Here is a 22569-nt window from a genome sequence, read left to right as displayed (position 1 = left end):
TCTTGGTAATGATAAAGCAAGCAAAAACTATTTCAGCATTCCTTTTTATTGATATGAGAATAAAAAAAACTAAAAATTGTTGTTTACTTTGGTTTCAATGTTGATTTATGTTGCATGACAGAAGTAGTCGTTTGAATTTCATTAACTACAAGCCAGAAAAATGGTTTAATTAACAGAAATGCACAAAATCACAATTCTACAGATGATTGGCTATGGAGATAATACACGGACGCAAATGGAAGTAGCTCCTTTCACGAAAAATTTCCGAATTTGTCGCCTTTAACCCAAGGGACTATTAGTACAATAGAAAAGCAATTCAGCGAGCTGGGCCATGTTAGGCAGATAAAAAAAGCAGCTGCCAATGCAATAAGTGAGGATACTAAATTGGCTGTTATGCTTGAGTTTGAGGAACACCCACATACTTCTACTCGGGAAGCAGCCCCAGTACTCGATACTAGCTATTCATCAGTTATTAGAATATAAAAAGAAAACAAAATGCAACCCTATAAAATTATACCCACCCAGGAGCTCACGGAAGACGATTTTGACAGGAGAATCAATTTTTGTGAACAAATGATGGCAATGTTAGACAACAATGTGATCCAATTAGAACATGTTATGTTTTCTGATGAGTGCACCTTTACTCTTCACGGTCATGCCAATCTTCAAAATTGCCGCTATTGGTCCAGGGAAAATCCTCGCTGGACGAGAGAAGACAATACTCAATACCCTGAAAAGGTTAACGTGTGGGCAGGAATTATTGAAGATCAGATCATAGGTCCCTTTTTTATTGAGGGCAATTTGAATGGCGATAATTATTTAGAATTGCTTCAAAATAATGTAGTGCCAACGTTGGCCAACTTGTATCCTGATCCAGGAAACCCACAAGTTCCAACGAATATGATATGGGTTCAACAAGATGGAGCACCACCCCACTACCAAATAAATGTGCGGCAGGACCTCAACCAAATGCAGATCGATGGATAGGGAGGCGAGGATCGATGGAATGGCCAGCACGGTCTCCCGATCTGACGCCATTAGACTTTTTCTTATGGGGATATGTGAAAACTATTGTATACAAAACTAAACCCACTGACTTAGCTGACTTACGAAGACGAATAACCCTGGCAATTAGATCGATCACACCTGAGATGTTGAGTAACGTTAGAAGAAATTTCTATTTACGGGTAGGGTGTTGCCAAGACGTTCGTGGCGAGCATTTTGAACATCTCCTACATTGACTTTATTGTTTAGATTTGTATTATGTATAAGTTTTTGAATATGTTGTAACTATTTTCCGCAAATAAATAATTTTCTTTTCTAAATGTTATTTTTTGAGTTTTACTTAATATTTCCGAAACAGTCAAAGATAGGTATAGGACATTGTATACAAAATATGTCTAAAATGATCTGAGGAATCTAAAAAATAATTAACATACAGGGTGTTATGTTTAAACTAAGCAAGTTGGTATTGGCCACCGTTATCTGATACTCCCTGTATAAAAAGTTTTTATGAAAAAAAATGCGCAACTATAAAAACCAATCGACGTGTTCGAGCGTTTTTTTCTAATACGCTTCCGTCTATTTATTAGGTAATTTATTCCATTTGGCTGACACACGCTGTATAGTCGCTTTACGTACCTATTAAAAAAGAGTTTCGGAATAATAACCTTAAAAGTTAGAAGAAGAAGTTATATAGATCACGTGACTAAAAACTGAAATGTCAAATATTTGTCAAAATTTATTAATTGCATCCTAAATAAACGCCAAATACCAAATTTCAACATAATCGGACCAATAGCAAAAGAGTTACGGAAGTCACGTGACCAAAAACTAAAATGTCAATAATCTGTCAATATTTATTAATTGCATCCTAAATAAACCCTCTATATATTAAAAATGTGTATTTATTTTAAAACCCCGTATAATATGTAAAACATTCAAAACCTATCTCCATTATAATCATTAAATTGTTGTACACGCCACTGTATGCTTGGTTAAGGTGCGTTCACAATCATTTGTGGGTAAAGTGACTTTGGACACGCATGCTATGTTATAAGTAATAGGACCATTCACAATAAAATTCAATTTTAGCTTGTGTACTGGAGTGGACAAAATTGTTTGCAAGTTGCAAACTTTTTTGAATCGTGCCGAATTACGGCATGCCCACGCCCAGTTATTACTCTTCTGTTATTTAATGTTTGTTTTAATTTAATCTTGAGAATTATCCTATATATGCCTATTTGCAATATTATAATTATCCTATATTGCAATATTCCGGAAATAGTGAGTGCGACAAAATAAGTTTGAAGTTAATAAAATAAAATATGGGTAACGGAGAGATGCATTATATTTGCTGCATATTGCTTTGGCCCTTTTGCTGTTAAAAAAACGAATGCAATTAATATACTAAAGTTACTCAGTCTTATTTATACATATAGGTAAAATGATTATATTAAGTTAATAGTGTAATATTTAGAGAAGTTTCATAATGTAACCTGCTCTTTATCTGAAATGGTATTTTGGTGGATATCAGCAATTATTTCCTCTATATTATATTTTTGATGAGAATTGATAATCTGAGTATCTGTCCTTAGACCTGGTACATATTCGAAGGCGTCTAGTGGTAGTTCTCTCACTGTCTTGCTTAAATGTATACATAGATTATAAAAAAATCATGATATTCCAACAAATTTTGAAAAAACGGTTAAGCCGGCCCCAGACGATGTGTGTATGTGGCGAACGTTCGGCATTCGCGGTATTTCGCGAAGCGTGTGGGAGATCAAGTGCGTGTATCATTCGGCATTCGGCGGTTTCGGCCGCTATCCGAACTGCTGTCGGTTTTAGGGCACGCATCAAAGGAGGTGGCGCTCATTCGCGTTAGCTCCCAAACGGTGTGCTTAGCTACGCACACTTATTTGACTATTTTGTCTTCAGTCAGAGTCGTGACAAGCTTAGCAGCGGGTGTTTTTGTATAATATTTTTGGTGAGTTGCCTTTTGAAGTTTACTTGAAAATTAAAATTAATATTATTTTTAATATTTATTGGTGTTATTTATTTAAGTTATCATGGAATGGTCTAATGATTTGGTGATTGAATTCTTTGATCTGTTCGAATTATATCCCATAATATGGGACCCAACATACCTAGACCACAAAAATAGGAACAAAGTTGGCGACGCCTGGGTGTAAATACATTAATCTTTTTCAAAGAAGGACCAAATAAGTGTCGCAGATCTAAAAAAGAAGAAAGATTCTTTAATGTCTATATTTAGAACCCTGCTTAACAAAGTTAAAGCAAGTAACAAATCTGGTGCTGGCACAAATGACATTTTTAAACCAAACTGGTTTGCATTTGAAAAAATGCAAAATTTTCTTCTACCAGTATACCAGTTAGGAAGAACCCTAAACTCAGAGGTAAGTAAATATAATTGTGTGTGTGTAGATTTGTGTTTTATAGTGGTTTGAATTTTCGACATTTTGTAGAAAATTTTGGTTATTTTAGGCAGCTTGCAGCAGTTCGCAGCTTCCTAAAATAACCATATAGGCCGCAACCGCAGCCGCTTGCTCATTGTCACTATCCATATTTTTATTTAAAGAAACCACTACTACTCCTCTCCGCTACTGTTCTATAACTGAGGCCCTGTGGCCTGTGGCGAACGTTGGCCAACAAAGATGCGATGTGGAATATATACCGAATGCCGCAGCGTGTGGGAGGGTAGCCGAAGCCGCAGTACGAAGGTACATTCGCCGAATACACACATCGTCTAGGGCCGGCTTTAGAGATAAAGGCAAACTTAAATTGAAGATCAACAAATATTCTATCAAAACGCGTTACTAGATACAGGGTGTTCCATTTAAGGAAAGAAAAGCGTAAAATTGAATTGAAAATATCAATATTTAAGTAACAATTTTGATCACCTTGTATAAAAAAAATAAATGTTGGAATTTCGAAAGATAAAATAAATATGAACTTAGCCAAGGACTCTAAATAAATTTTTCAAAAAGATAAAAAACGTCGGTGGTAAATATTAATATTTAGGGGAAACAGATTTTCGCGAAAATTTCTTTAAATTGTTAATAACTAGGCAAAGTCGCATTTTAGGGAAAAACTCTTTTAGTGTTAAAGAGGGTCAGTCAAATGACTCCAATTTCGGAAAAAAAATATAGGTGGTTCTATTTTAAAAAAATTCAAGTCCTTTACATGAAGGATTTACTTCACAATTTATTATTCGTTAAGATTGACAGCTGTTGCCAAATCAAAAAACTTCCAAAAAATTAAATTCAAAAAACTTAAATGGGATTTTTTTGATAACAGTTACCAGTCTTGGTGTTAAAACCTTTATTCATTTTGTAAGCACAAAGTTTACGTTAAAATAGTCATTTTGTTCTTCTTTAAAAATCTAAGTCAATCTACTAGAAAATAAAACATAATACATATTTACTTTTTTTATTTAACTTGTAGTTTTTATTTACACTATATACATTTTTTATTCCTATCTACCTACCATCCTCAGTGGAATAAAGAACATAATAACAAAATATAATATTTAAATATAAAAACGCGATAAACAAAACATGATAAAAAAACTTCTTTGATATTTTCTTAATATGCTAGATATGCTTAATATAATAAGGTGAGCAAAATTATGAGCAAAACTTACTTTTTAGTATAGTAAATCTGCACTAAAAAATTCTATGGTTTGAAACAATTTAACAAGCACATGTTTACGACCGTTGTTTTTTGATGGCGCATATAAGCGGTGCCCTTAAATTTTGTACTCAAATATTCTTATTTTTAAGACACATTTTAAGTTGTTACGTAGTAGTAACCAAGCAGACCACAATGTTAATTTTAAAAAAATGGATGAACTCAGTGAAGTGACAATATGTTTCCAAAAAACATATGCAGAAAAATAATTAAGGAGGAAAGCAAACATGAAAGGCCTTAAAAAGTTAAGAGCATTAAGATGTTCTATAGTGTTAACTAAAAATAATCAAAGATGTTTGGGTAATTTTAGGTACACTCCAACAAATCTTCCGGTAACCCTGGTTAACCTTACTTTTGTTCAACATTAACATTTAAGACAAAAGTGTAGATCAATGGCGAACACAGGCAAAATATCTCCATTAGCTACTATGTTTTATAAGTTCTGTTGAAATTCGGATTCGCAAGGTAGCTTTTTTGAGAGGAGTTTAAGTATAAAATTACCTTTTTTGGAAACACATCCTTTTTAATATTGGATTTCGGAGCCTAAAAACGGACGTTTTAAGCGAATTTTGAATCTAAGTTGCTAATGATTTTCAGAATATAAAAATCGATGCTTAGACTGTTTTAACCAGGCTTGGCATGCTTGACCTATTGCCTTGTCAGTGGATTCGCCGACAATTGGGGAGAGTTTTTCCCCAGAGAAACGAATTTTTGATGCCTCTAGAAAAGAAAATAAGTTATAGTAATTAATATATATTAAGAAGAAAATATTCATAAATTCGTTAAAATTACTAGTAGAAAAAATTAAATTATTTTTTTTAATAGGGCATTAAATTAAATACGGAATAAAGAAACAACTAAAATTTTGAGTGATTGTATGATTTAAAAATTTGGTTCCCTGCGGGATTACTCAAAACTTGATTTGTTTCTTTATTCTGTATTTAAAAATAAACTTTTCTGGAGATCTATCCAAACTATATGGAGACATAGTTCTAATATTACGCAGTGAATTTTGAATTAAAAATAAAATTTTGAAGAAAAGATTTTGTAGGATTAGCCAATTGATATTATAATTAGTGTAATAGAGCCGGAGCATTATTTTGTCGCACTTACCATTAATTATCTGGTAGGTACGCGTATCTTTAAACGCATATTTTCTTTTCTGATTTGTCGATTTTGGAGCACTTCCAGCCCAATTAAAGGCCATTCCTAATTTATTAGTAAGCAGACATTTCATCATGTTCATTACTGCTGCTCTAACAGTGGTTCCACCAATTGAAGCAATACGAGTTCTCTGCAAGAGGACATTAAGGATAGAAATCAAGTTGAGCAAATTTAATCTTATAAACATTTCACCATATAAATAAAATTGTGTTCAATTTTGAGCCATTGCTCAAAATTTCCAAATTCCCTCAATTTATTAAGGGGCAAATCAGGGACATCAGCTGGACGATGTAGCGCCTGAATATTTTTAACTTGCAATGCTTGCCATATTTGTCTTAACATTGTTGCCTGTCGCTCTTGAACTGCTTTGATATGTTCCAGTTCCTGAGAAATACTGTGTTGCCACTCGTTTAAGTGATTGTTACTTAAAAAATCTGATGTTGGAGAATTGTTGTTAACATTAGATTGTATTCTTCTTGTTGAATTATGTTCACTAAAATAGTAGAAATAAGAGATTAATTATATAGGGTCTTATTACTAACTGAATTTCAATATTGAAAAAAGTACAGAAAACATACTTATGACTTGCTTGCTGTTGTCTATCCAATTCATCAGGAATTGAAAGCACTGACCCACTGCAATAAAAAATATGTATATAATAGTTAATCCTATTAAAAATTAATAAAGTATTTTTTTACTGTTGTCATATTCAAATTTTTTATCTTAAGCCATATTTCATATTTAATTATATTTATTTCATGTAAAATTTGCAGGTTTAATAATAAATATTACACTGATGGGACTGATTCCACTGATGTCAATAAAGCTGTGCCTTTTTGCTCAGAATCACTTAAAAACACTTCAATCTCATTACTGTCATTATTATGGGTTGTAGGCAGGGGACATAGGAATTTTTTTCTTTTTTTTTTCTTTGGAGCACTTATAAATGTATCTGAGTCTGATGAGTATGATATAACAACGTCACTGTTTTCCGGCAAAACTCTTTTTATGTCCTTTCTGTCAATTTCTTCACCCTTTTTCTGTGTAGCTTGTGGCTCCTCATTTGCAGAACTACTTTCTTCCAATATCATTTTCAACATACAATTAGCTATATGAAATGATTCTAAAAAAAACACAAATGTATAAAAATTAAGACTGATAACAGGGTCGTATCATACCTGTTGTACAATGAATTTTTTTAATGGCATAGTTGTCCCAAGAAGCTGTTGGATAAAAGCATTTTTGAATCATGGATTGAAGGTGATCCTCTGATCTTATGATTTTAGGCCAAAAACACACTGTTTTGTCATCTGTTAGCCATGTTAATGGAACCACAGAAAACTCTTTTCTTTTATTATCAAATTCCACCACAGCAAACATTCTATGATGTATTTAAAAAACTGAAATTATTAAATTAACTAAAGATAAGTAAAAATCTTCTCTATATTGAAAATTTTGCTAATCTATCAAGTAACAAAACAAATTGTTTTAATTATAAAAATTTTCCTACCAACTTGAATAATATTTAATACAATAACAATAATTATGTGGCTGATGAATGGATACTGTTAATATACATGAAATTAATAATTTCTTACAGAAAAAATAATAATTTGAATCCTACATGGAAGTAAATTCTTTCAGAGGGGGATTTTCTTAGAACATTGAAAGCCTTTTAATGTTCTTAGGGAATTTGGTATTTTATTGATTATTTTTGACAATTCAATAACTCGATTGTATGCTTGTGCAAGGGTCCAACTTGCTCCGCTAATGCTTTTTTTAGTTTGCCTAAATAATTTTCCAAACTTGAAGAGATTTTGAGGGAAGTTTGAAACTAAACCTATATTAAGCCCTAATAAAGGAGAATGGCCCTTAATGGGTTAATCACATCCATTAGTATTAAACTCTTCATCTGTTCTTACTTTTGCATTAAAATGTGTGAGATAAAATGTTTCTTTTTCTTGTGGAGATCAGATGCTTTTTATATGGCATCTTTCACATCCCTCTTTACCATTATACAATAATTTGGTTAAGATAAGCTCTGACTGGCGCATCACAGCAAAATTAATTAATTTTTATTGAGTACATTTGACCATTGTGGGCAAAATCTTTAGCCATCAACAACTGACACTCATTAATAAATGGTTTCAATTTCGAATCTTGCCTTCATTAGAAAAAATCAAGACACCAAAAGGATCATTCTTTTCTAAACTCTTAATGGAATATATTAATATTCAAAATTCAACTCCACTGCTTTTGAAAATAGAATTTCATCTATATTTACATACAAATATAGCTCGTACAATTCAGAGCAGTATCTAGCTGACAATTTATTAATTAAATTATTTTTTATTCCAAAATAAACCATTTTCCCATTTGGTAATTTGATAGAATTATTTTTACTTCTGAGATTTCCATTTTTCAAAAATGCTAATTTTGGTTTTATAATTTCTATAAGCTGATTTAAACAAATCTTGAAGCTGTATGATGATCATAAAAATGAAATATATTTTTTTTATTTTTTTCAATCTCAAATGTGCTGTGTGAAAAGTTGTTGAAAGGATTGTATCATTATTACATATTGTGTTCAAAGGAATGTGATTTTCAAATTTACTAATCATTGTTTTAGCTTCGCTACAACCCCAATCATTTACACAATTTAATGGTTTTTCAACAAAAGTTGATGTAGTAACTGTTTTTTCAGAATTATTTATTACTGTTTCAATTTTTCAATAGATTTTTTATAAGAAATGGCAGTTTTTTTCCAAATATGATGTCTTGAAATTATTTTCGGCATATTGTCTTAAGATATGACTAAGTCTTGCTAAGGTTTACATATTTATATTGTCTGAACAAATGTGTAACTAAAACAATAAATAATATTAGGAAATTGTATCATTCTACAAGCTTACAACTTCTTAATCTTAAAAATGTACATATTGTAATTTATATTTAGGTCATTTAAACTTATAATTTTTTTTAATTAAACTTTTAATTATAAGGCCTCATTTAACAGGATAAATTGTAAATTTAAGTCAAAAGATACTATGATACACCTACTGAATGCTTCAAACAAGTGGTTTGTTGCTTTAAGTTATTCTAATATTTGAGAAAAAATGAGCATGATATTTCAATTTGGATTTACCAACAAAATCAATTTTGTTCAGTAACAATTTACTATTTCATATTTTCAGATTCAACTTCATTAATTATCAATATTCTGTAGAAAAACAAATATACCAGATATGTTTGCCTTTTTGAGAGACATAGTATCTGCGGTAAAGACTTATGCAGGGTGTTATAAAAAAAATTAAACAGTTCAAAAAATCTATGATAGTAAGTACAAAAAGGGAAGTGGTTGCTAATTAATGTAAAACAAAAACAGTCTTTAGTTTATTGAGTTTTTACCCAAATAGCCTAATATGAGTTTAAGCCCAACATATAAGGCTAAAATATTTTATTTTAAAACATATATCTAGTAATTGCTGTAAGATAAAAATTTTGTATAATTTTATGAATATAGTAATCAATCAAATCAGTATTAGGCATAAAAATAGACTAAACAATTTTAAAAAAGATACTAAAAAAAGTATAAGGCAAAAAATATATAAAAAGTGAAATAAATCTGTTTTACAGTTTAAGACCTTTAGAAGTTACACCCTAGTAATTTTTGGTAGTTTTATACCCTGGTAAGCACAAAGACTGATGAATTAGCAAATTAACAGGAATGATGATATAAATTAAAGATGCATCAAACATATCTTTAAACTTGTCTATTATTATCAGGCTTGTGAGGTTAATCCCCTTGCATCTAAATTTCATAATTTTTATGGAAGACAGAACATAAGATAATGCAACAAATAACAGTGATTGAGCAATTGAGAACTCAAAGATTCTTTGATTTCTTTTGTTATTTAGGAAGCCTACCTTGAGTCCATTAAATTAAAACAAACAAATTTTTGGATGAGCCATTTTTTAACAAAAAAAAAAGAAAATATTTGTTGTATATGGACCACTCCTATGCTTCTATTTATTTATGGACACAAGTAATAAAAATATACTATATTATCTCCGACTACACACTTTTATATTGATCCAAAATATTTTCACTTTATTCCTATATTAAATAAAAAAAATATAAATATTAAAAACCAACTAGTCACAACACTCTTTTAAAGTTGTTTACCATGGATTAATACTTCTTGCTTCTTGGTTTGGTTGTTTACATAGAGAAATAAATATTAAATTACTCTATGGTTACATACTTTTAATTACTCTATGGTTGTTACTAACGTCTGGCGACAGAACAGTCGATGACCAATCACGTAGCTGTATCGCACACAGAGGCTTGACGTATTTCTATTGGTCGTAAATTTAGCGGCAAATTTAAAGACCCCTGTTCCTATTAATATAATAAATCTCGTGTTTCAGGTCCGTTTCGAACATTTCGGTTGTGGCTTTTTGCCTTTTTCATTGAATTAGAATAGTTTGAATGAAAATTTAATAGGAATTAAGTTACATTATAATAAAATGTAACTTTTTTTACCAGATCTAATAATGCACAAGATTAATAGTAATAATTAGGGTAGGTGTATGTATAGTTTGTTTGGAATTTAAATTCTTTAGAGATGTCAGATGAGGTGCTGTGATAATTTTTGCTAGAGCAGAAGGCTAGGGAAGTAATTATCTTAAATAAAAAGAATATTTTGTTTACCTTTACATTTTTATTTAAAAAATGATTACATTAATAAAAGCATTATGATCCAGATGTGATCTCTAGTTTTAATGAAGTTTTGTAAATTGGGTACCTAAGTACAGTTCTGAATATTTTAAGTGACTACGAGAGCGGCAACGGGAGCTGAAAAGTTTACAAATCGCGCTCTGTATTTGTAATACTTTTTAAAAATGAATAATCCATTGAAAAAAAGTGCAATTTTGTCAGATTTAATTTAATCAAAAAGTTACATAAAGTGTGTGTGTAGTAAATCATTTATTCTCTTGCAACTCTTTGAATCTTGAGCATATTTCTGTAATTTCTTCTTGTGAAGGCTTTGCCAGTTTGGGAGCCATCGGCTTTTTCTTTAGTTTTGTAGAAAAGAACCTATAAAATGTTAAATATAAGTGATAAGTAATTCTGTATTTTTTATAACTAAAACCCACCGAGGTTGTGTAGTGATTTTCTTGTTAGCAGGACAAACTTTGTGTTTACTAGATTCTGTTATTAGAGCTGATGATTCTTGACTATTTATCATATTATGCTTAACTGATGTTAGGAGGCCACTAATTTTTCTTAACGCAGCATCATCAACTGATGGCCAGTCAAAAGTAGACATAAAACTGATATCTTCCCTTATTTTCTTGATGGTTTCAGAACTATTACATTGTTTTAAACTAAGAAGGTGGCTTTGCAGTTCATCATTATTGTTTGTTGTATTATCATGATGAGTTATCTTCATTGGGCTATTATTACAAGTTTCGCTCATGCACAATTTATGTATATGTTTGCACATGTTGTTGTGTATTACGTAATCCATACAGTTACAGGTGTAAGAATGAACACATGACATACATGAAGAACATTTTAAATTGCACTGATGATCACCTAATTCATTCAATTTCACAAGATAGAAATTATTCCCAGATTGAATTTTCCAACCATCTTCAACACTTATTATATGTATATTATCTGCTTTTACTGCTGCAATATGACTTTTGTTAATTTTGCTGATTTTGTGTGTTATTTTTCCTTTTTCCAGCTTTATAATCCTACCGAATTGCTTGTCTCTGATATACTTTAATAGTACATGCACAGTTTTGTCCAATCTCCTGCAAGTTGTCCCTAAAAGAAATTGTGTTTAACAAGACACTTATCAGTTAATACTAATAACTGTTGAGTACAACTTTATGTAATTAAAATTCAACAGTTCTTTAAATAAAGTGGATCAGACCGCAACCTTTGTTTCCTAACTATTCGTTCCACTGAGAGATGGACTACTTCACGAAAATTAATACTAATACATTTTTACCTTTTAGATATATGTATTTCAGCACTTTGTGCATGGATTCCAAATACATATTCGTGTTAATAGATAAGCCAGCTCGGAAACACATAGCCCATGTTGAGGATCTTCTTGCATAATTGACCAGGAAGTATTCACCAAAAACTTTTAGATCTTGATCCATTTGTAACATTTCAATAAAGCTTCCTAATGATGCTTTAAAATTATTTGCATTTGGTTCTTGCCGAAGGAAACACAACATCTTATAAACCTTAAAATAACAATCAGAATGAGACTAAAAATTATCCCGTTAAACTATTTTTGGCAACGAGAAAACATGGACTATATATTATACCTCAATTTGTTTTGATTTATCTTTAATTAATGATATTTTGGAACGCCAAGCTCTGTCGATATGCCATATGCATAAAAGCTTTTTGGTATCAGAAACATCCATTACAGAACTCCATGCAGCAAAATATTGGTCGGCATCGTCACTCATAAATGTAGTTGCTCTTATATTTCCTATGCTACTTTTTAAAGCCAAAATAAAATATTTTAATACTACATAATCCTCCCTATTAGCAAACAAAAATCCAACAGGAAAGCCTTCACCATAATCATCGACCACCAAAACAGTAATTAAATTAAAATCATAAGGATTAGTTCCATGCGTTGCATCCATACAAATAATGCCTCCAGACCCAAATTTTTGTAGCATCTGACCTTGGCATCTTGTCATGATTCCCAACAAAAAATCCTCTTTTTTTAAAGACAATCCTGAGTCCAATTCTCCTTGCTTCTTATATAAAATTACAGGATTTTTTTCTGATTTTTGCATTTCATCAACCCACATGGCAATGCTTATGGCATCATTGGGATCCTTTATGGATGTATCATGTAAATTGTAAGCTTGGGCAATATTATGGATGTCATTCTTAGTGGTCAAGTGAATCCTTTCAAAAGTTTCATCCACACTTTCCCGAATATTATTTAATATTTGTGTGTAAGGAATGCCTAAAAATAAATAAACATAAACATCACTTAGGTTTAATTAAGTTTTAGATAATATTTTAATTACCTTGTATCAATTGTTGTGCTATCTTATTTTTATCATTTATGGATAATGAAATATAGGCCATTTTTTTTTCATGCCCATAATGATTTTTAAAATAGGTTACTTTTACACCTTGAGAAATATGCTTAATTATCAGGGCTGAAGTACAGGAAGCATTAATTTTGCATGAGCCTTGCCCTTTTAGGGCACGTTTCCTTTTTGCTGCTGCCAAAACTTTCCTTTTACCAGTTCGATTACAATAGTAATAAATAGGTGCACCTTGTCTATTTTTTTTAATACCACATGCTTTTACCCATACTGCCACACATTTGCTTTCCTCCTGATTTTTCCATTTTTTAAATTCTATAAAAAATAATTTAAGGAATATATATATATCAGAATATATATACAAACCTTCAATGCTTTCAAACTGTAGTACTTCCACTTCTTGCAAAATATTATGTTTCAACTCTAAATGATAACGAAGGCTTTTTAATCTAGTACAGTTAAAATGGCACATTTCTTCCAAGCATCTCAATTGATTTAACCTTTTTTTTCCATTATTTCTTTGTTTTTTCTGATGTTTTTTCATATGTTTTTGTGTAGCTGATGATGTTTTATCCTGTAAGCAGCCATATTCTAAAAAAAAACATTATCTTAAGTATAAAACATTATACTTAAGTCTTAATAAATAACATATAAAAAAATAATTTACCAAAAGAGCTTTTATTTGATTAAAAAAATTCAAACCTTGACTTTTGTTTCCACTTTCACGACCTTGGTTATTGCTCTGTAATAAAACTTCAACAATTTGATCTGGTTTTGGAATGAATTCCACATGTTTCACTGAAGTTTTGACAATTCCTAATACTTTATGCCCCTTATTTTTGTTTGAACAATTTTTTTTTTCTTCATTTCCTGAAAATTTATTTTTTATCAGATAATTAATATACCTTGTCACATTTAGACTGGTAAAGAAACACATTTACCAGTTTTATGGAAGCACTTTCAACTTCCATGATCCATGCTGGTCTGTATTAGGGTTACTAACCTTGACTTTCATGACTAACTTTAATGCTTTGCTTTTTGGTGGGTTTATCTTCTTCAATGTTTACATGTTGACTTTTTAAGTGCCTTCTGAGGCTAAAACCTGTGGCAAATTTTTTTGCACATAAATGACATTGGATATTGTTGTGAGTATTAGTTTCTTTATCATTCAATGGAACAACTTGTAAACTTACTTCAGTCGGTACTAGAATAAAATTTTATACATAGGCTCATACTTTTCTTTCAAATACTTACTACACTCATTATAACTATGTTGGGCCTTTAAATGTCTTCTAAAATTCCATGCAGAAGAGAAGTGTTTTTGGCAAATATGACATGATAGATTTGTATTAATTTCCATCACGTAAAAACATAAATAATTTACCACAGAAGAATTAAATTAGATATCAATAAACGATCACACTTTCCGACTTAAATTTGCGATATATTTTTGAAGACAATGATCAATCAAAAGTTGCTTTCTATCTATCTTCTCTCAATAATCAAAATAAAAATACTATGAAGAAACCTAACCTCTTTACTCGCGAAATGTCAAAACGGTCAAGAAGAAAACTCAATTTTAACCAATAACACACCATGGAAGCTCAAAGTGAATTCAAGGCTTCTGACTGGCTGATGTATGTTCTGTCGCCAGACGTTAGTATGGTTGTTTACCAAATTACCTCCTTAAAGCGGAGAACACATATACGCGATCACGACCACGATCGCGATCACGATCGCGATGGCAATCCTTGCGTTCAGAAGGGGTGGACACATATCCGCGATCGCGATTAGGCTCAGTCGAAGTGCACGCATACATAAACAGCTTATTTTAAATCTGAGGGCGGGTTAAAAGTGTCAATGGAGGATTTTGAGGAAGAGGCACTACTTCTTGCAATATTATTGGATGAAGATGAAAATTGCAATAATGATAGGCGAAGGTAATCTCAGATTGTCTAATTACTTCTCGTCCATTAGACAAGAATCCACTTAGGTTATTCTGTTTTTTTAGGATAAAAAGACGGAGCGTTTGGGATACGTGAAAAATTTGTTTCCCATTTCAGTAATTTGTAAAAGTATGTCACTCATAATAAACTTACACATATTATGTCCAAAAGTATGGAATTGTTAAGTATTTTTCTTGATATTTAAGATTTTACTTCTTGGTTTATTTAAACATACTTTAATTACTTTACAACACGACTTGAACAGTGTACAGGGTGTCTCCAATTCGTGCCTCAACATGGGGAACTCCGTAACTATGGGTGATCTCCATAACATGGTTGGTTAAATTAGACAAAAGTTGCGCATTTTTAGGCCTAACTATCGTTAGGCATATTGCCATTGCCGGCATATTTGCCATTTAAAAGATTAATAAAACCCGAACGGTCCCGAAGATAAAAATAAAAAAAAACAAAATGTTGAAAATTTGATTTAATGTTTTTCTAAGCTTCTTTGTGATCTAATTTTAAAATACGACGATAGTTTTCAATTTTCAATTATCTTCGGAACCGTTCGGGTTTTATTAATTTTTTAAATGTCATATTATCAGGCTCAAAATTTCGCAACTTTTCTATAATTTAACCAAGCTCCCATAGTTACGGAGTTCCTTATGTTGAGCCACAAATTTGAGACACCCTGTACAATAAATTAATTAATTTATTTATATGTGTAGCTAAGTATAAATTAACAAATAAATTATGTGTATACAAAACAATAGTTTATTACTTACCAGTATGATGATTTCCCATATCCTTGGCAATGTCGTCCCATACTTTATTTTTAATACGAACATTCTTATAATCACGATGTGCCATATCGAATAAAACATCATATTTCTTTACATGTTCAATAAATTCTTCCGTGAAATCGGCCATTTTTTAACTTACGATCCGCGATCAACGTAACGTGCTGCGTTTGATCGCCGCTGCTCGCTTTCTGGCGAGGAACGCGCGATCAAACGCTGCAGAACGCCACCGTATCGCTAACAGGTCGCGACAAGTATGTGCGGCTACATTTCTTTACTTTGGACGCGTCTGATCGCCATCGTGATCGTGATCGCGATCGTGGTCGTGATCGCGTATATGTGTTCTCCGCTTAACCTCTTTTAGTTAGGAACGTTGACGTTTATAATTAACTGTCAAATTATTGACATTTGACCCCCAAGCTATTCAGAAGAATCAAAGGGCATTTTTCAGAATTCATCGGTTGAATTAACCTGTTAATCAACAAAATTTTGGTAGATCTCAGGCATAGAAATAGAGAAAGGGTAAATGACCAATACCTGCGTTGATTGTCTAATGACCATGGCAGCTATTTGTATGGTCTAGTGTTGGGTTGGGACATCGCAATGAAACAGTAAACAATAAATGAAACAAATTCGTTTAAAAAATGATGCTGACACACTGTGCACGTATTAAATAAGGAAGAAGCTATATCGTCTGGTGCACAGAACACAAATATATAGGTCTGGTGCATACGATATACCCAAGCGTGTCGTCGACAAATGGTTGGTTAAACACTAGGCAATCCGCAAGACACTCAAGATTGAAAATTTAATTTAGAATCAATCATATCCAGTAATACTTTCGAATCGTAATTTTAGTTTCCCAGTACACGTTTCAAAATTAACCGGTGAAATCAGCTGGTTGCAACCGACGAGGCATCGGATTAACCGGGATTTTAAACCACCTTAAAATCCGGGTTAATCTCGGTCAAATAAATTCTTCCTAGGATTCCTACCTAACCTAATTTAGTATTTTTTGCGGCTTAGTTTTAGTAAATTTGTTGTTGCTCAATTTTCATTAAGATTTTTTGTGGATATTTTAAATTGGTAACTTTATTTTGATGGTCGAGTGGTAATAGTAGAAGAATAACATAAAACTTTAATACAATTTATTTTTATTATGGTTATTATAATTTGTTTAGGTACCGACTATAAAAGCCACAAACTGACCGCAACAAAAACTGAGACCCTTACAATGGAACCGAATACCGAATCGTTGTTGGGTGTTTAGTTCTCCCTTAATATGATGTTATGACAGTATTTACTTGTGAAAAGATCGCCTTTTTCTCATGGCGCGGCACAAACGGCACAAGTTTTTACCATCGTAACAGTTCATAAAAACACTCAAATGAGACTTTTTTCCTTTTTTAACCAAAAATTAAAGAAAAAACTCAGAACTTCACAAATGTGAAAAAGCCGTTTGTCAAGATGACACCAGTTTTTGCTTGCGGGGCTGCCATTCCAATTTTTTTAGAAGGGGTTTTAGGAATAAAAATGTTAATAATTAAAATTTTACTTTGAAGATGTTATTTTTGCGCTTAGAATAAGACGTATCTATTTCTACTCTTAATTTTTAATCCAGAATTTAACACCAATAAGTTAAATTAACATTATTATATGTGTTAATATACAGATCGTGTTATCGTGAGCTACGTATTACCCAAAATAATGGCAACACCGCTTGGTTGCGGCTTGCAGGCGGCGGAATTTTTCGTTTTTATTTTTTGAACCGGGAGTCAGCAGACCTCACTTTGCTGTGTTACTGCATGTTGCATTAATAATTTTTGAGCGTTATTTTCGTGTTTTTTTCACTATGGCTGTTTATACCCTTCCGAAAGAGTTCAACTAATTAAATGGTTTTATGGAGGCAATTCGGCAGTACAATGTAGAGATTTGTTTTAAGTGAAATTTGAGAATAGACCGATTCCTTGTGCAAAAACGGTTTTAAATGTGGCTACAAATTTTGAGGCATATTTTAATTAATAATAAATAATAATAATTTATTTTTTATTTGCAAAATATATAAAAAAAATTGCAAACTCAACATAACTACATAAAAAAAAGAGAAAGAAATATACATTTATTATTTTATGCAAATAAAAGGCCGACAAATTCAGAATTCTGCCAAGGCAGATTCTGGTCTTTAACATTGTGGCCAAAACTTAAAAACTAACTAGAAAAAAAAAGTAGAAACGCTTGTAACAGACTAAGTTTAATTATACCCCAAAAAATTTAGAACATTAACATTAACATAGTACCTTTCACAAAAAAAAAAGAAAAACACGCACATTAGTTACCCACACTAAACACAAATTTTCAGTCTCCACTCTCCACCCATACCCAAACTAACAATATTGACCCTTCAATATTTTACGCAGATAGCTGCTGACTCATCAGACGCACCATCATTCCCCTGCGAAAAGTCTGAACAGACACCAAACCCAACTCAAAATTTATGCCCAAAGAGTTCATCTGATATGCAAAATTATAGGAAAAGGACCTTTTAAATAATTGAGTCTTATGTCTTGGAATATGAATTGTGTTTCTTCTCAAGCCCAAATGGTGAACATATCATTTCTAAAAGTTATCTTAAGGTATAGGTAAGGTGGACTACGGTATTTAAGAATTTTATAAAAAAAGTAAGTGAATGAGCAACCCTACGATTTTGCATATTTAACCACCCCAGCTGGGAAAGTCTATGGGAGACGCGATTATGTCTGCGTATGCCAAAAATTAGGCGAATACATGAGTTATGAAGCTTTTGCAATCGGCACCTGTCATTAAAGTCTAGGCTCCAATCGTAAACAACATCGCAATAATTGCATTGTGACAGCACTAAAGAGTCACACAAAATTTTTTTAATATCTTCACTTAGATAATGCCTATGCAAGTAAATTAATTTTAAAGCAAAATACCCTTTTTTAGAACATTAGAAACGTGTTGATGACATCGCAAATCACTATCCACTATTAAGCCCAAACTTTTGCAATTATCTATAACAGGAATATTAGCATCACCCATCTTAATATTAATAGTGTTGCTGTTTAAAATATGGTTAATTTTTTTCTTATTACCAATAAACATTACAGACGACTTAGAAGGATTTAATTTTAGAAAATGTTTTGAAGAAATATCACATATGGCTTGTAAGTCTTGAATAATTTTTGCTTCCGCATTTTTATCATCTTCTTGCAGAAAAGAGTAATACAACTGAGTATCGTCGGCATAAAAATGGTAAAGGCAGTTTTTTAAATAAAAATAAAATCTAAAAGTAAAAATAATAAAAAATAAGGCTCCTAAGATACCACCCTGAGGCACGCTATTATCAACTTCCAAGGGTTCAGATACATTTTCCTCTATCTTGACTCGCTGCACCCTACCGCTTAAATAAGAATTAAAATGAAATTAATAGCTTTATCAGAAAAACCTATATAGCGAAATATAGACTTTAAAATTTCGTGATTAATAAAATCAAAGGCTTTCGTATAGTCTAATAGAACAAGGGCAGAAATCATACCATCATCCCTAGATCTTATGATGTCATCAATAACATCCGCCATTGCTAAAGCACAACTGAAGTTCTTTCTAAACCCAGACTGTTTAGGGGGCAAAATATCATTAGCATTTAAAAAATTTCGAATTTGAGTGTCTAAGATTCTTTCAAGAATTTTTAAAACTGTAGACAGAATACTAATGGATCTAAACTGATTAAAATCTGTTGGATTATTTACCTTTGGCAATGGCATCACAACTTTTGGGAAAAATTTTGTCTTCAAGATTGTAAAAAATGCCACACAAAACGTCAAGAACCACCTGTTGAAGTGGTCCAGGATATAGAACGGCGGGAAGAAATGGTTTGCAGTACCCTAGAACCCGATTCGACACGGTCCACTAGAAGTGTTGGAGAGGAACTGGGAATGAGCAATAAAACTGTTGCTCGCGTATCTGGAAAAAATATGGGTACAAATGTTTCAAGTATTCAAAAACTCAGGAAATATTTCCTGAAGACCAGTGGCGAAGAATGGAATTTTGTGAAACCATGATGGAAAAGGCAAATAAAAACGAATAATTTTTGAAAAAAAAATTTTTTGTTTTCTGATGAATCTTCTTTTCCATTACAAGGCAAACACAATCCTTCCATTGTTCGTTATTGGTCTCAGGAAAACGAGCACAGAAGTTTTCAGTTTCGTACCCAGTATCCTCAGGAATTTTAGCAAGATGGCTGTCCTGCTCATAACGCAGCTAGGGTAAAAGAATTTTTAACAAATACTTTTCCTAACCGACTTATTAGTGGGACTGGCGATATTAAATGGCCTCCTAGATCTCCAAATTTGTCTCCAAATGACTTTTATCTGTGGGGTTACCTTAAGCAGACCATTTACAAGCATGAATTTAGTAGGCCAACAAATTTAGAGGAGTTGCGAAATAAAATTGTCGAAGGTGCCAATTGCATTTTACCTGAAACTCTTTTGGAGGTGCGAAATAGCTTTCACGATAGGTTAAGTTTTTGTTTAGCGAAAGAAGGCGGTTTATTTGAGCCTTTTATTTAAAAAATTATATGCTGTTAAGTTTGTTTATTAGGGTTTTATTTCTGATTTTTTTATTATATTTTTGTCATAGTTGATAGTTTATTTTTTATTAGAATAACGCTTTAATTTTCATTATGCAAAACATAGCATATTAAACATTTTAAGATTACAATTCTATGCGGGTCTTACACATTGTCATGTCTGTAAAACCCGCTTTAGAATAAATATTTTCAAAATGCCTGGATTTTCGCGTAATATTTTGGGACATTTTGTGCAGCTCCCACGAAAGTCAGATATTTACTAATCCCGTCCTCGGACTCCTCGGGCCGGCCGGGGCGGTACTCTGTCGCAGGCACTCGTACACGCGCGACGTTGCAAAATTTCGCCTCTATGCGGTTTCCTATAAGTAACGAACGAAAACACGATCTGTATATCTTAAAATTTCCTCTTTTGAAAATGTGTGTAAACTTGACAACGGAGAAGGCAACTTGAAAATAAGTGAATTATTTTGTAAACAAAACATCCCCTTGCCTTGAACCCAAACAAAGATGTTTACTAATTCTATTCCTTCAATGTTCTTTACTTCAAGGTTTTTACTTGATTAAATTAAAAATTTCTCGTAAAATAGTTAATACCTCATGCCATCTAAAATGTAATATTTTCATTGATGTAAAAATAAAATAAAAATAAAAACATTATACAAAAATAAAAATATTATGTACATTTAGCTCAAAAAGTTACATAGTTTGTACTATTTATTGTAGCTCTTTGAAAAAAAGGTGGAACATATTGAAAGGAGGAAAGGTTATGTATTTATTAACTGTAAAACAATGCCTTTACTTACAAAAAATCATATTCGTGTTTTGCAAAAAACAAATTTTGATATCGGGTCGAATTATATAATGATATGATTCTACCCGATATCGTCGTTATTCAACGTTACAAAAAAAGAAAAGCAATTTTTATTTCTGTTTTGTTTTTTCTTTATTTATTTTCATATATTTTCCTGGTTCATATGGAAAAATAAGAATGAAGAAATAAGAATGAAACGTGCGCGATAAAATATAGTAGAAGTTTTATCTATACCTTTAAAACTGCCAATTAGAAAGTGAGTTACTAGTTTTTTTCTATATCTTTATGTGAAGTCATTTAAAAAAATATATGTCAATGATACTTTAAAATATCTTGATTACACGTGTATATCACCCGATGTCTTTTCAAGGCTTACCAAGATCCCACTGCAAAAATCCATATCTTGAACACATTATATGTGTATTTCGGTAAATACGAATTTTTTTTCATAAGACAACATTGCTTTATTGGGGTCCCCCAAAAACCGTAAATATTTTCACATCCTTATTAGTACCTTAATATGTATGGGTTTTTCGAATATTTACTACAATGAACTTGAATTAATTAACATAGTTTAAATACATTGATGGTATATGGTGGATATATATATAAGATGTGTGAGACATAGAAAAAATATCATTATCTATTCAGATTTTTAGTTGGCAATTCAAATATGGACTTTCGCCTACCATTGGTGAGTAAATTTTATTTTATATTTCTCACATTTATTTATTATTTACAAGTGTTTTTTTTTCTAGAAATACGTTTTCTTCGCCCTGACTCTTTTGGCATCCAATCTTGTATTATCGGCCCCCATGTCTTTATTTTATATAGGTTTGGATCCAGGACTTTACCATAGACCTCCACCGCCACCGCCTCCTTACTATGGCGGTGGATTTTATGGACCGCCACCACCTCCTCCACCACCACTGATTTGGGGTTAAATAGCTTTGCATTTTGTACATATTTTTCTTGTACGTATTTATTTAATTAAGAAATAGTTCAGTAACAATAATACTAAATAATAAGAACTTAAATTGTATTCCACAATATAGATAACATCAATAAAAAAGTTTTTTTTTTTAACTCAATAGTATTTTTTATTCCTCGTAGTTTAAGATCACTATGGCAGTATAAGGTAATGTGCGTGAGCTCTATACAATTTATTCATTCTCATTTTACACTACTAGAAGTTATATTTATATTGATACAGTAATCATCGCGTAATATCTCCAAAACAGTTGAAAATTGATATAGGACATTGAACACGAAATATGTCTAGAATATTCTGAAGAATTCTCTTCTTTAAAATGTTCTTGTGATTTACTTCTATAAAATCGGGGATGATTTACTTGAAGAAAGCCTAAAATTTCAGATGTTGGTGTAATGCTTGATAACGAACTCATATTTGTCCCACAATATCGA

General features: G+C 31.7%; 2 protein-coding genes and 1 long non-coding RNA gene across 9 annotated transcripts; 1 reads left to right on the top strand and 2 right to left on the bottom strand.

Annotated features, from left to right (window-relative positions):
- Positions 1-4435: 4435 nt before the first annotated feature.
- On the bottom strand, positions 4436-10161 carry LOC126750366 (uncharacterized). Of its 5 annotated transcripts, none has more exons than XM_050459960.1 (7): positions 10061-10161; positions 7053-7274; positions 6667-6997; positions 6453-6509; positions 6067-6367; positions 5824-6004; positions 4436-5430 (listed from the first exon to the last, which is right to left on the bottom strand). In XM_050459960.1, the coding sequence occupies exons 2-7, from the start codon at positions 7252-7254 to the stop codon at positions 5294-5296; spliced, it is 1209 nt and encodes a 402-aa protein (XP_050315917.1). In that variant the 5' UTR covers positions 7255-7274; positions 10061-10161; the 3' UTR covers positions 4436-5293. The 5 variants fall into 5 exon arrangements, with proteins under 5 accessions (XP_050315917.1, XP_050315920.1, XP_050315919.1 ...); XM_050459963.1 differs by having other exon boundaries at positions 7053-7255; positions 10061-10159; XM_050459962.1 differs by having other exon boundaries at positions 10031-10126.
- Positions 10162-10802: 641 nt separating this feature from the next.
- On the bottom strand, positions 10803-14636 carry LOC126750365 (uncharacterized). 3 transcript variants are annotated; one of them, XM_050459955.1, is made up of 9 exons: positions 14233-14636; positions 13982-14182; positions 13681-13848; positions 13345-13569; positions 12955-13293; positions 12229-12890; positions 11901-12168; positions 11035-11713; positions 10803-10975 (listed from the first exon to the last, which is right to left on the bottom strand). In XM_050459955.1, the coding sequence occupies exons 1-9, from the start codon at positions 14336-14338 to the stop codon at positions 10861-10863; spliced, it is 2763 nt and encodes a 920-aa protein (XP_050315912.1). In that variant the 5' UTR covers positions 14339-14636; the 3' UTR covers positions 10803-10860. The 3 variants fall into 3 exon arrangements, with proteins under 3 accessions (XP_050315912.1, XP_050315913.1, XP_050315914.1); XM_050459956.1 differs by having other exon boundaries at positions 11901-12144; XM_050459957.1 differs by lacking the exon at positions 14233-14636 and having other exon boundaries at positions 13920-14212.
- A 6735-nt stretch (positions 14637-21371) lies between these two features.
- LOC126733488 (uncharacterized) lies at positions 21372-22230 on the top strand. Its single transcript, XR_007659733.1, has 2 exons — positions 21372-21838; positions 21903-22230. It is a non-coding gene; the product is annotated as an uncharacterized LOC126733488 (long non-coding RNA).
- The last annotated feature ends 339 nt before the right edge of the window (positions 22231-22569 follow it).

This window comes from Anthonomus grandis, chromosome 2 (assembly GCF_022605725.1).
Source record: "Anthonomus grandis grandis chromosome 2, icAntGran1.3, whole genome shotgun sequence".
NCBI classification, from domain to species: Eukaryota; Metazoa; Arthropoda; class Insecta; order Coleoptera; family Curculionidae; genus Anthonomus; species Anthonomus grandis.
Note: the sequence above shows the minus strand (reverse complement) of the source record. Positions and strands in the feature narration are given on the sequence as shown.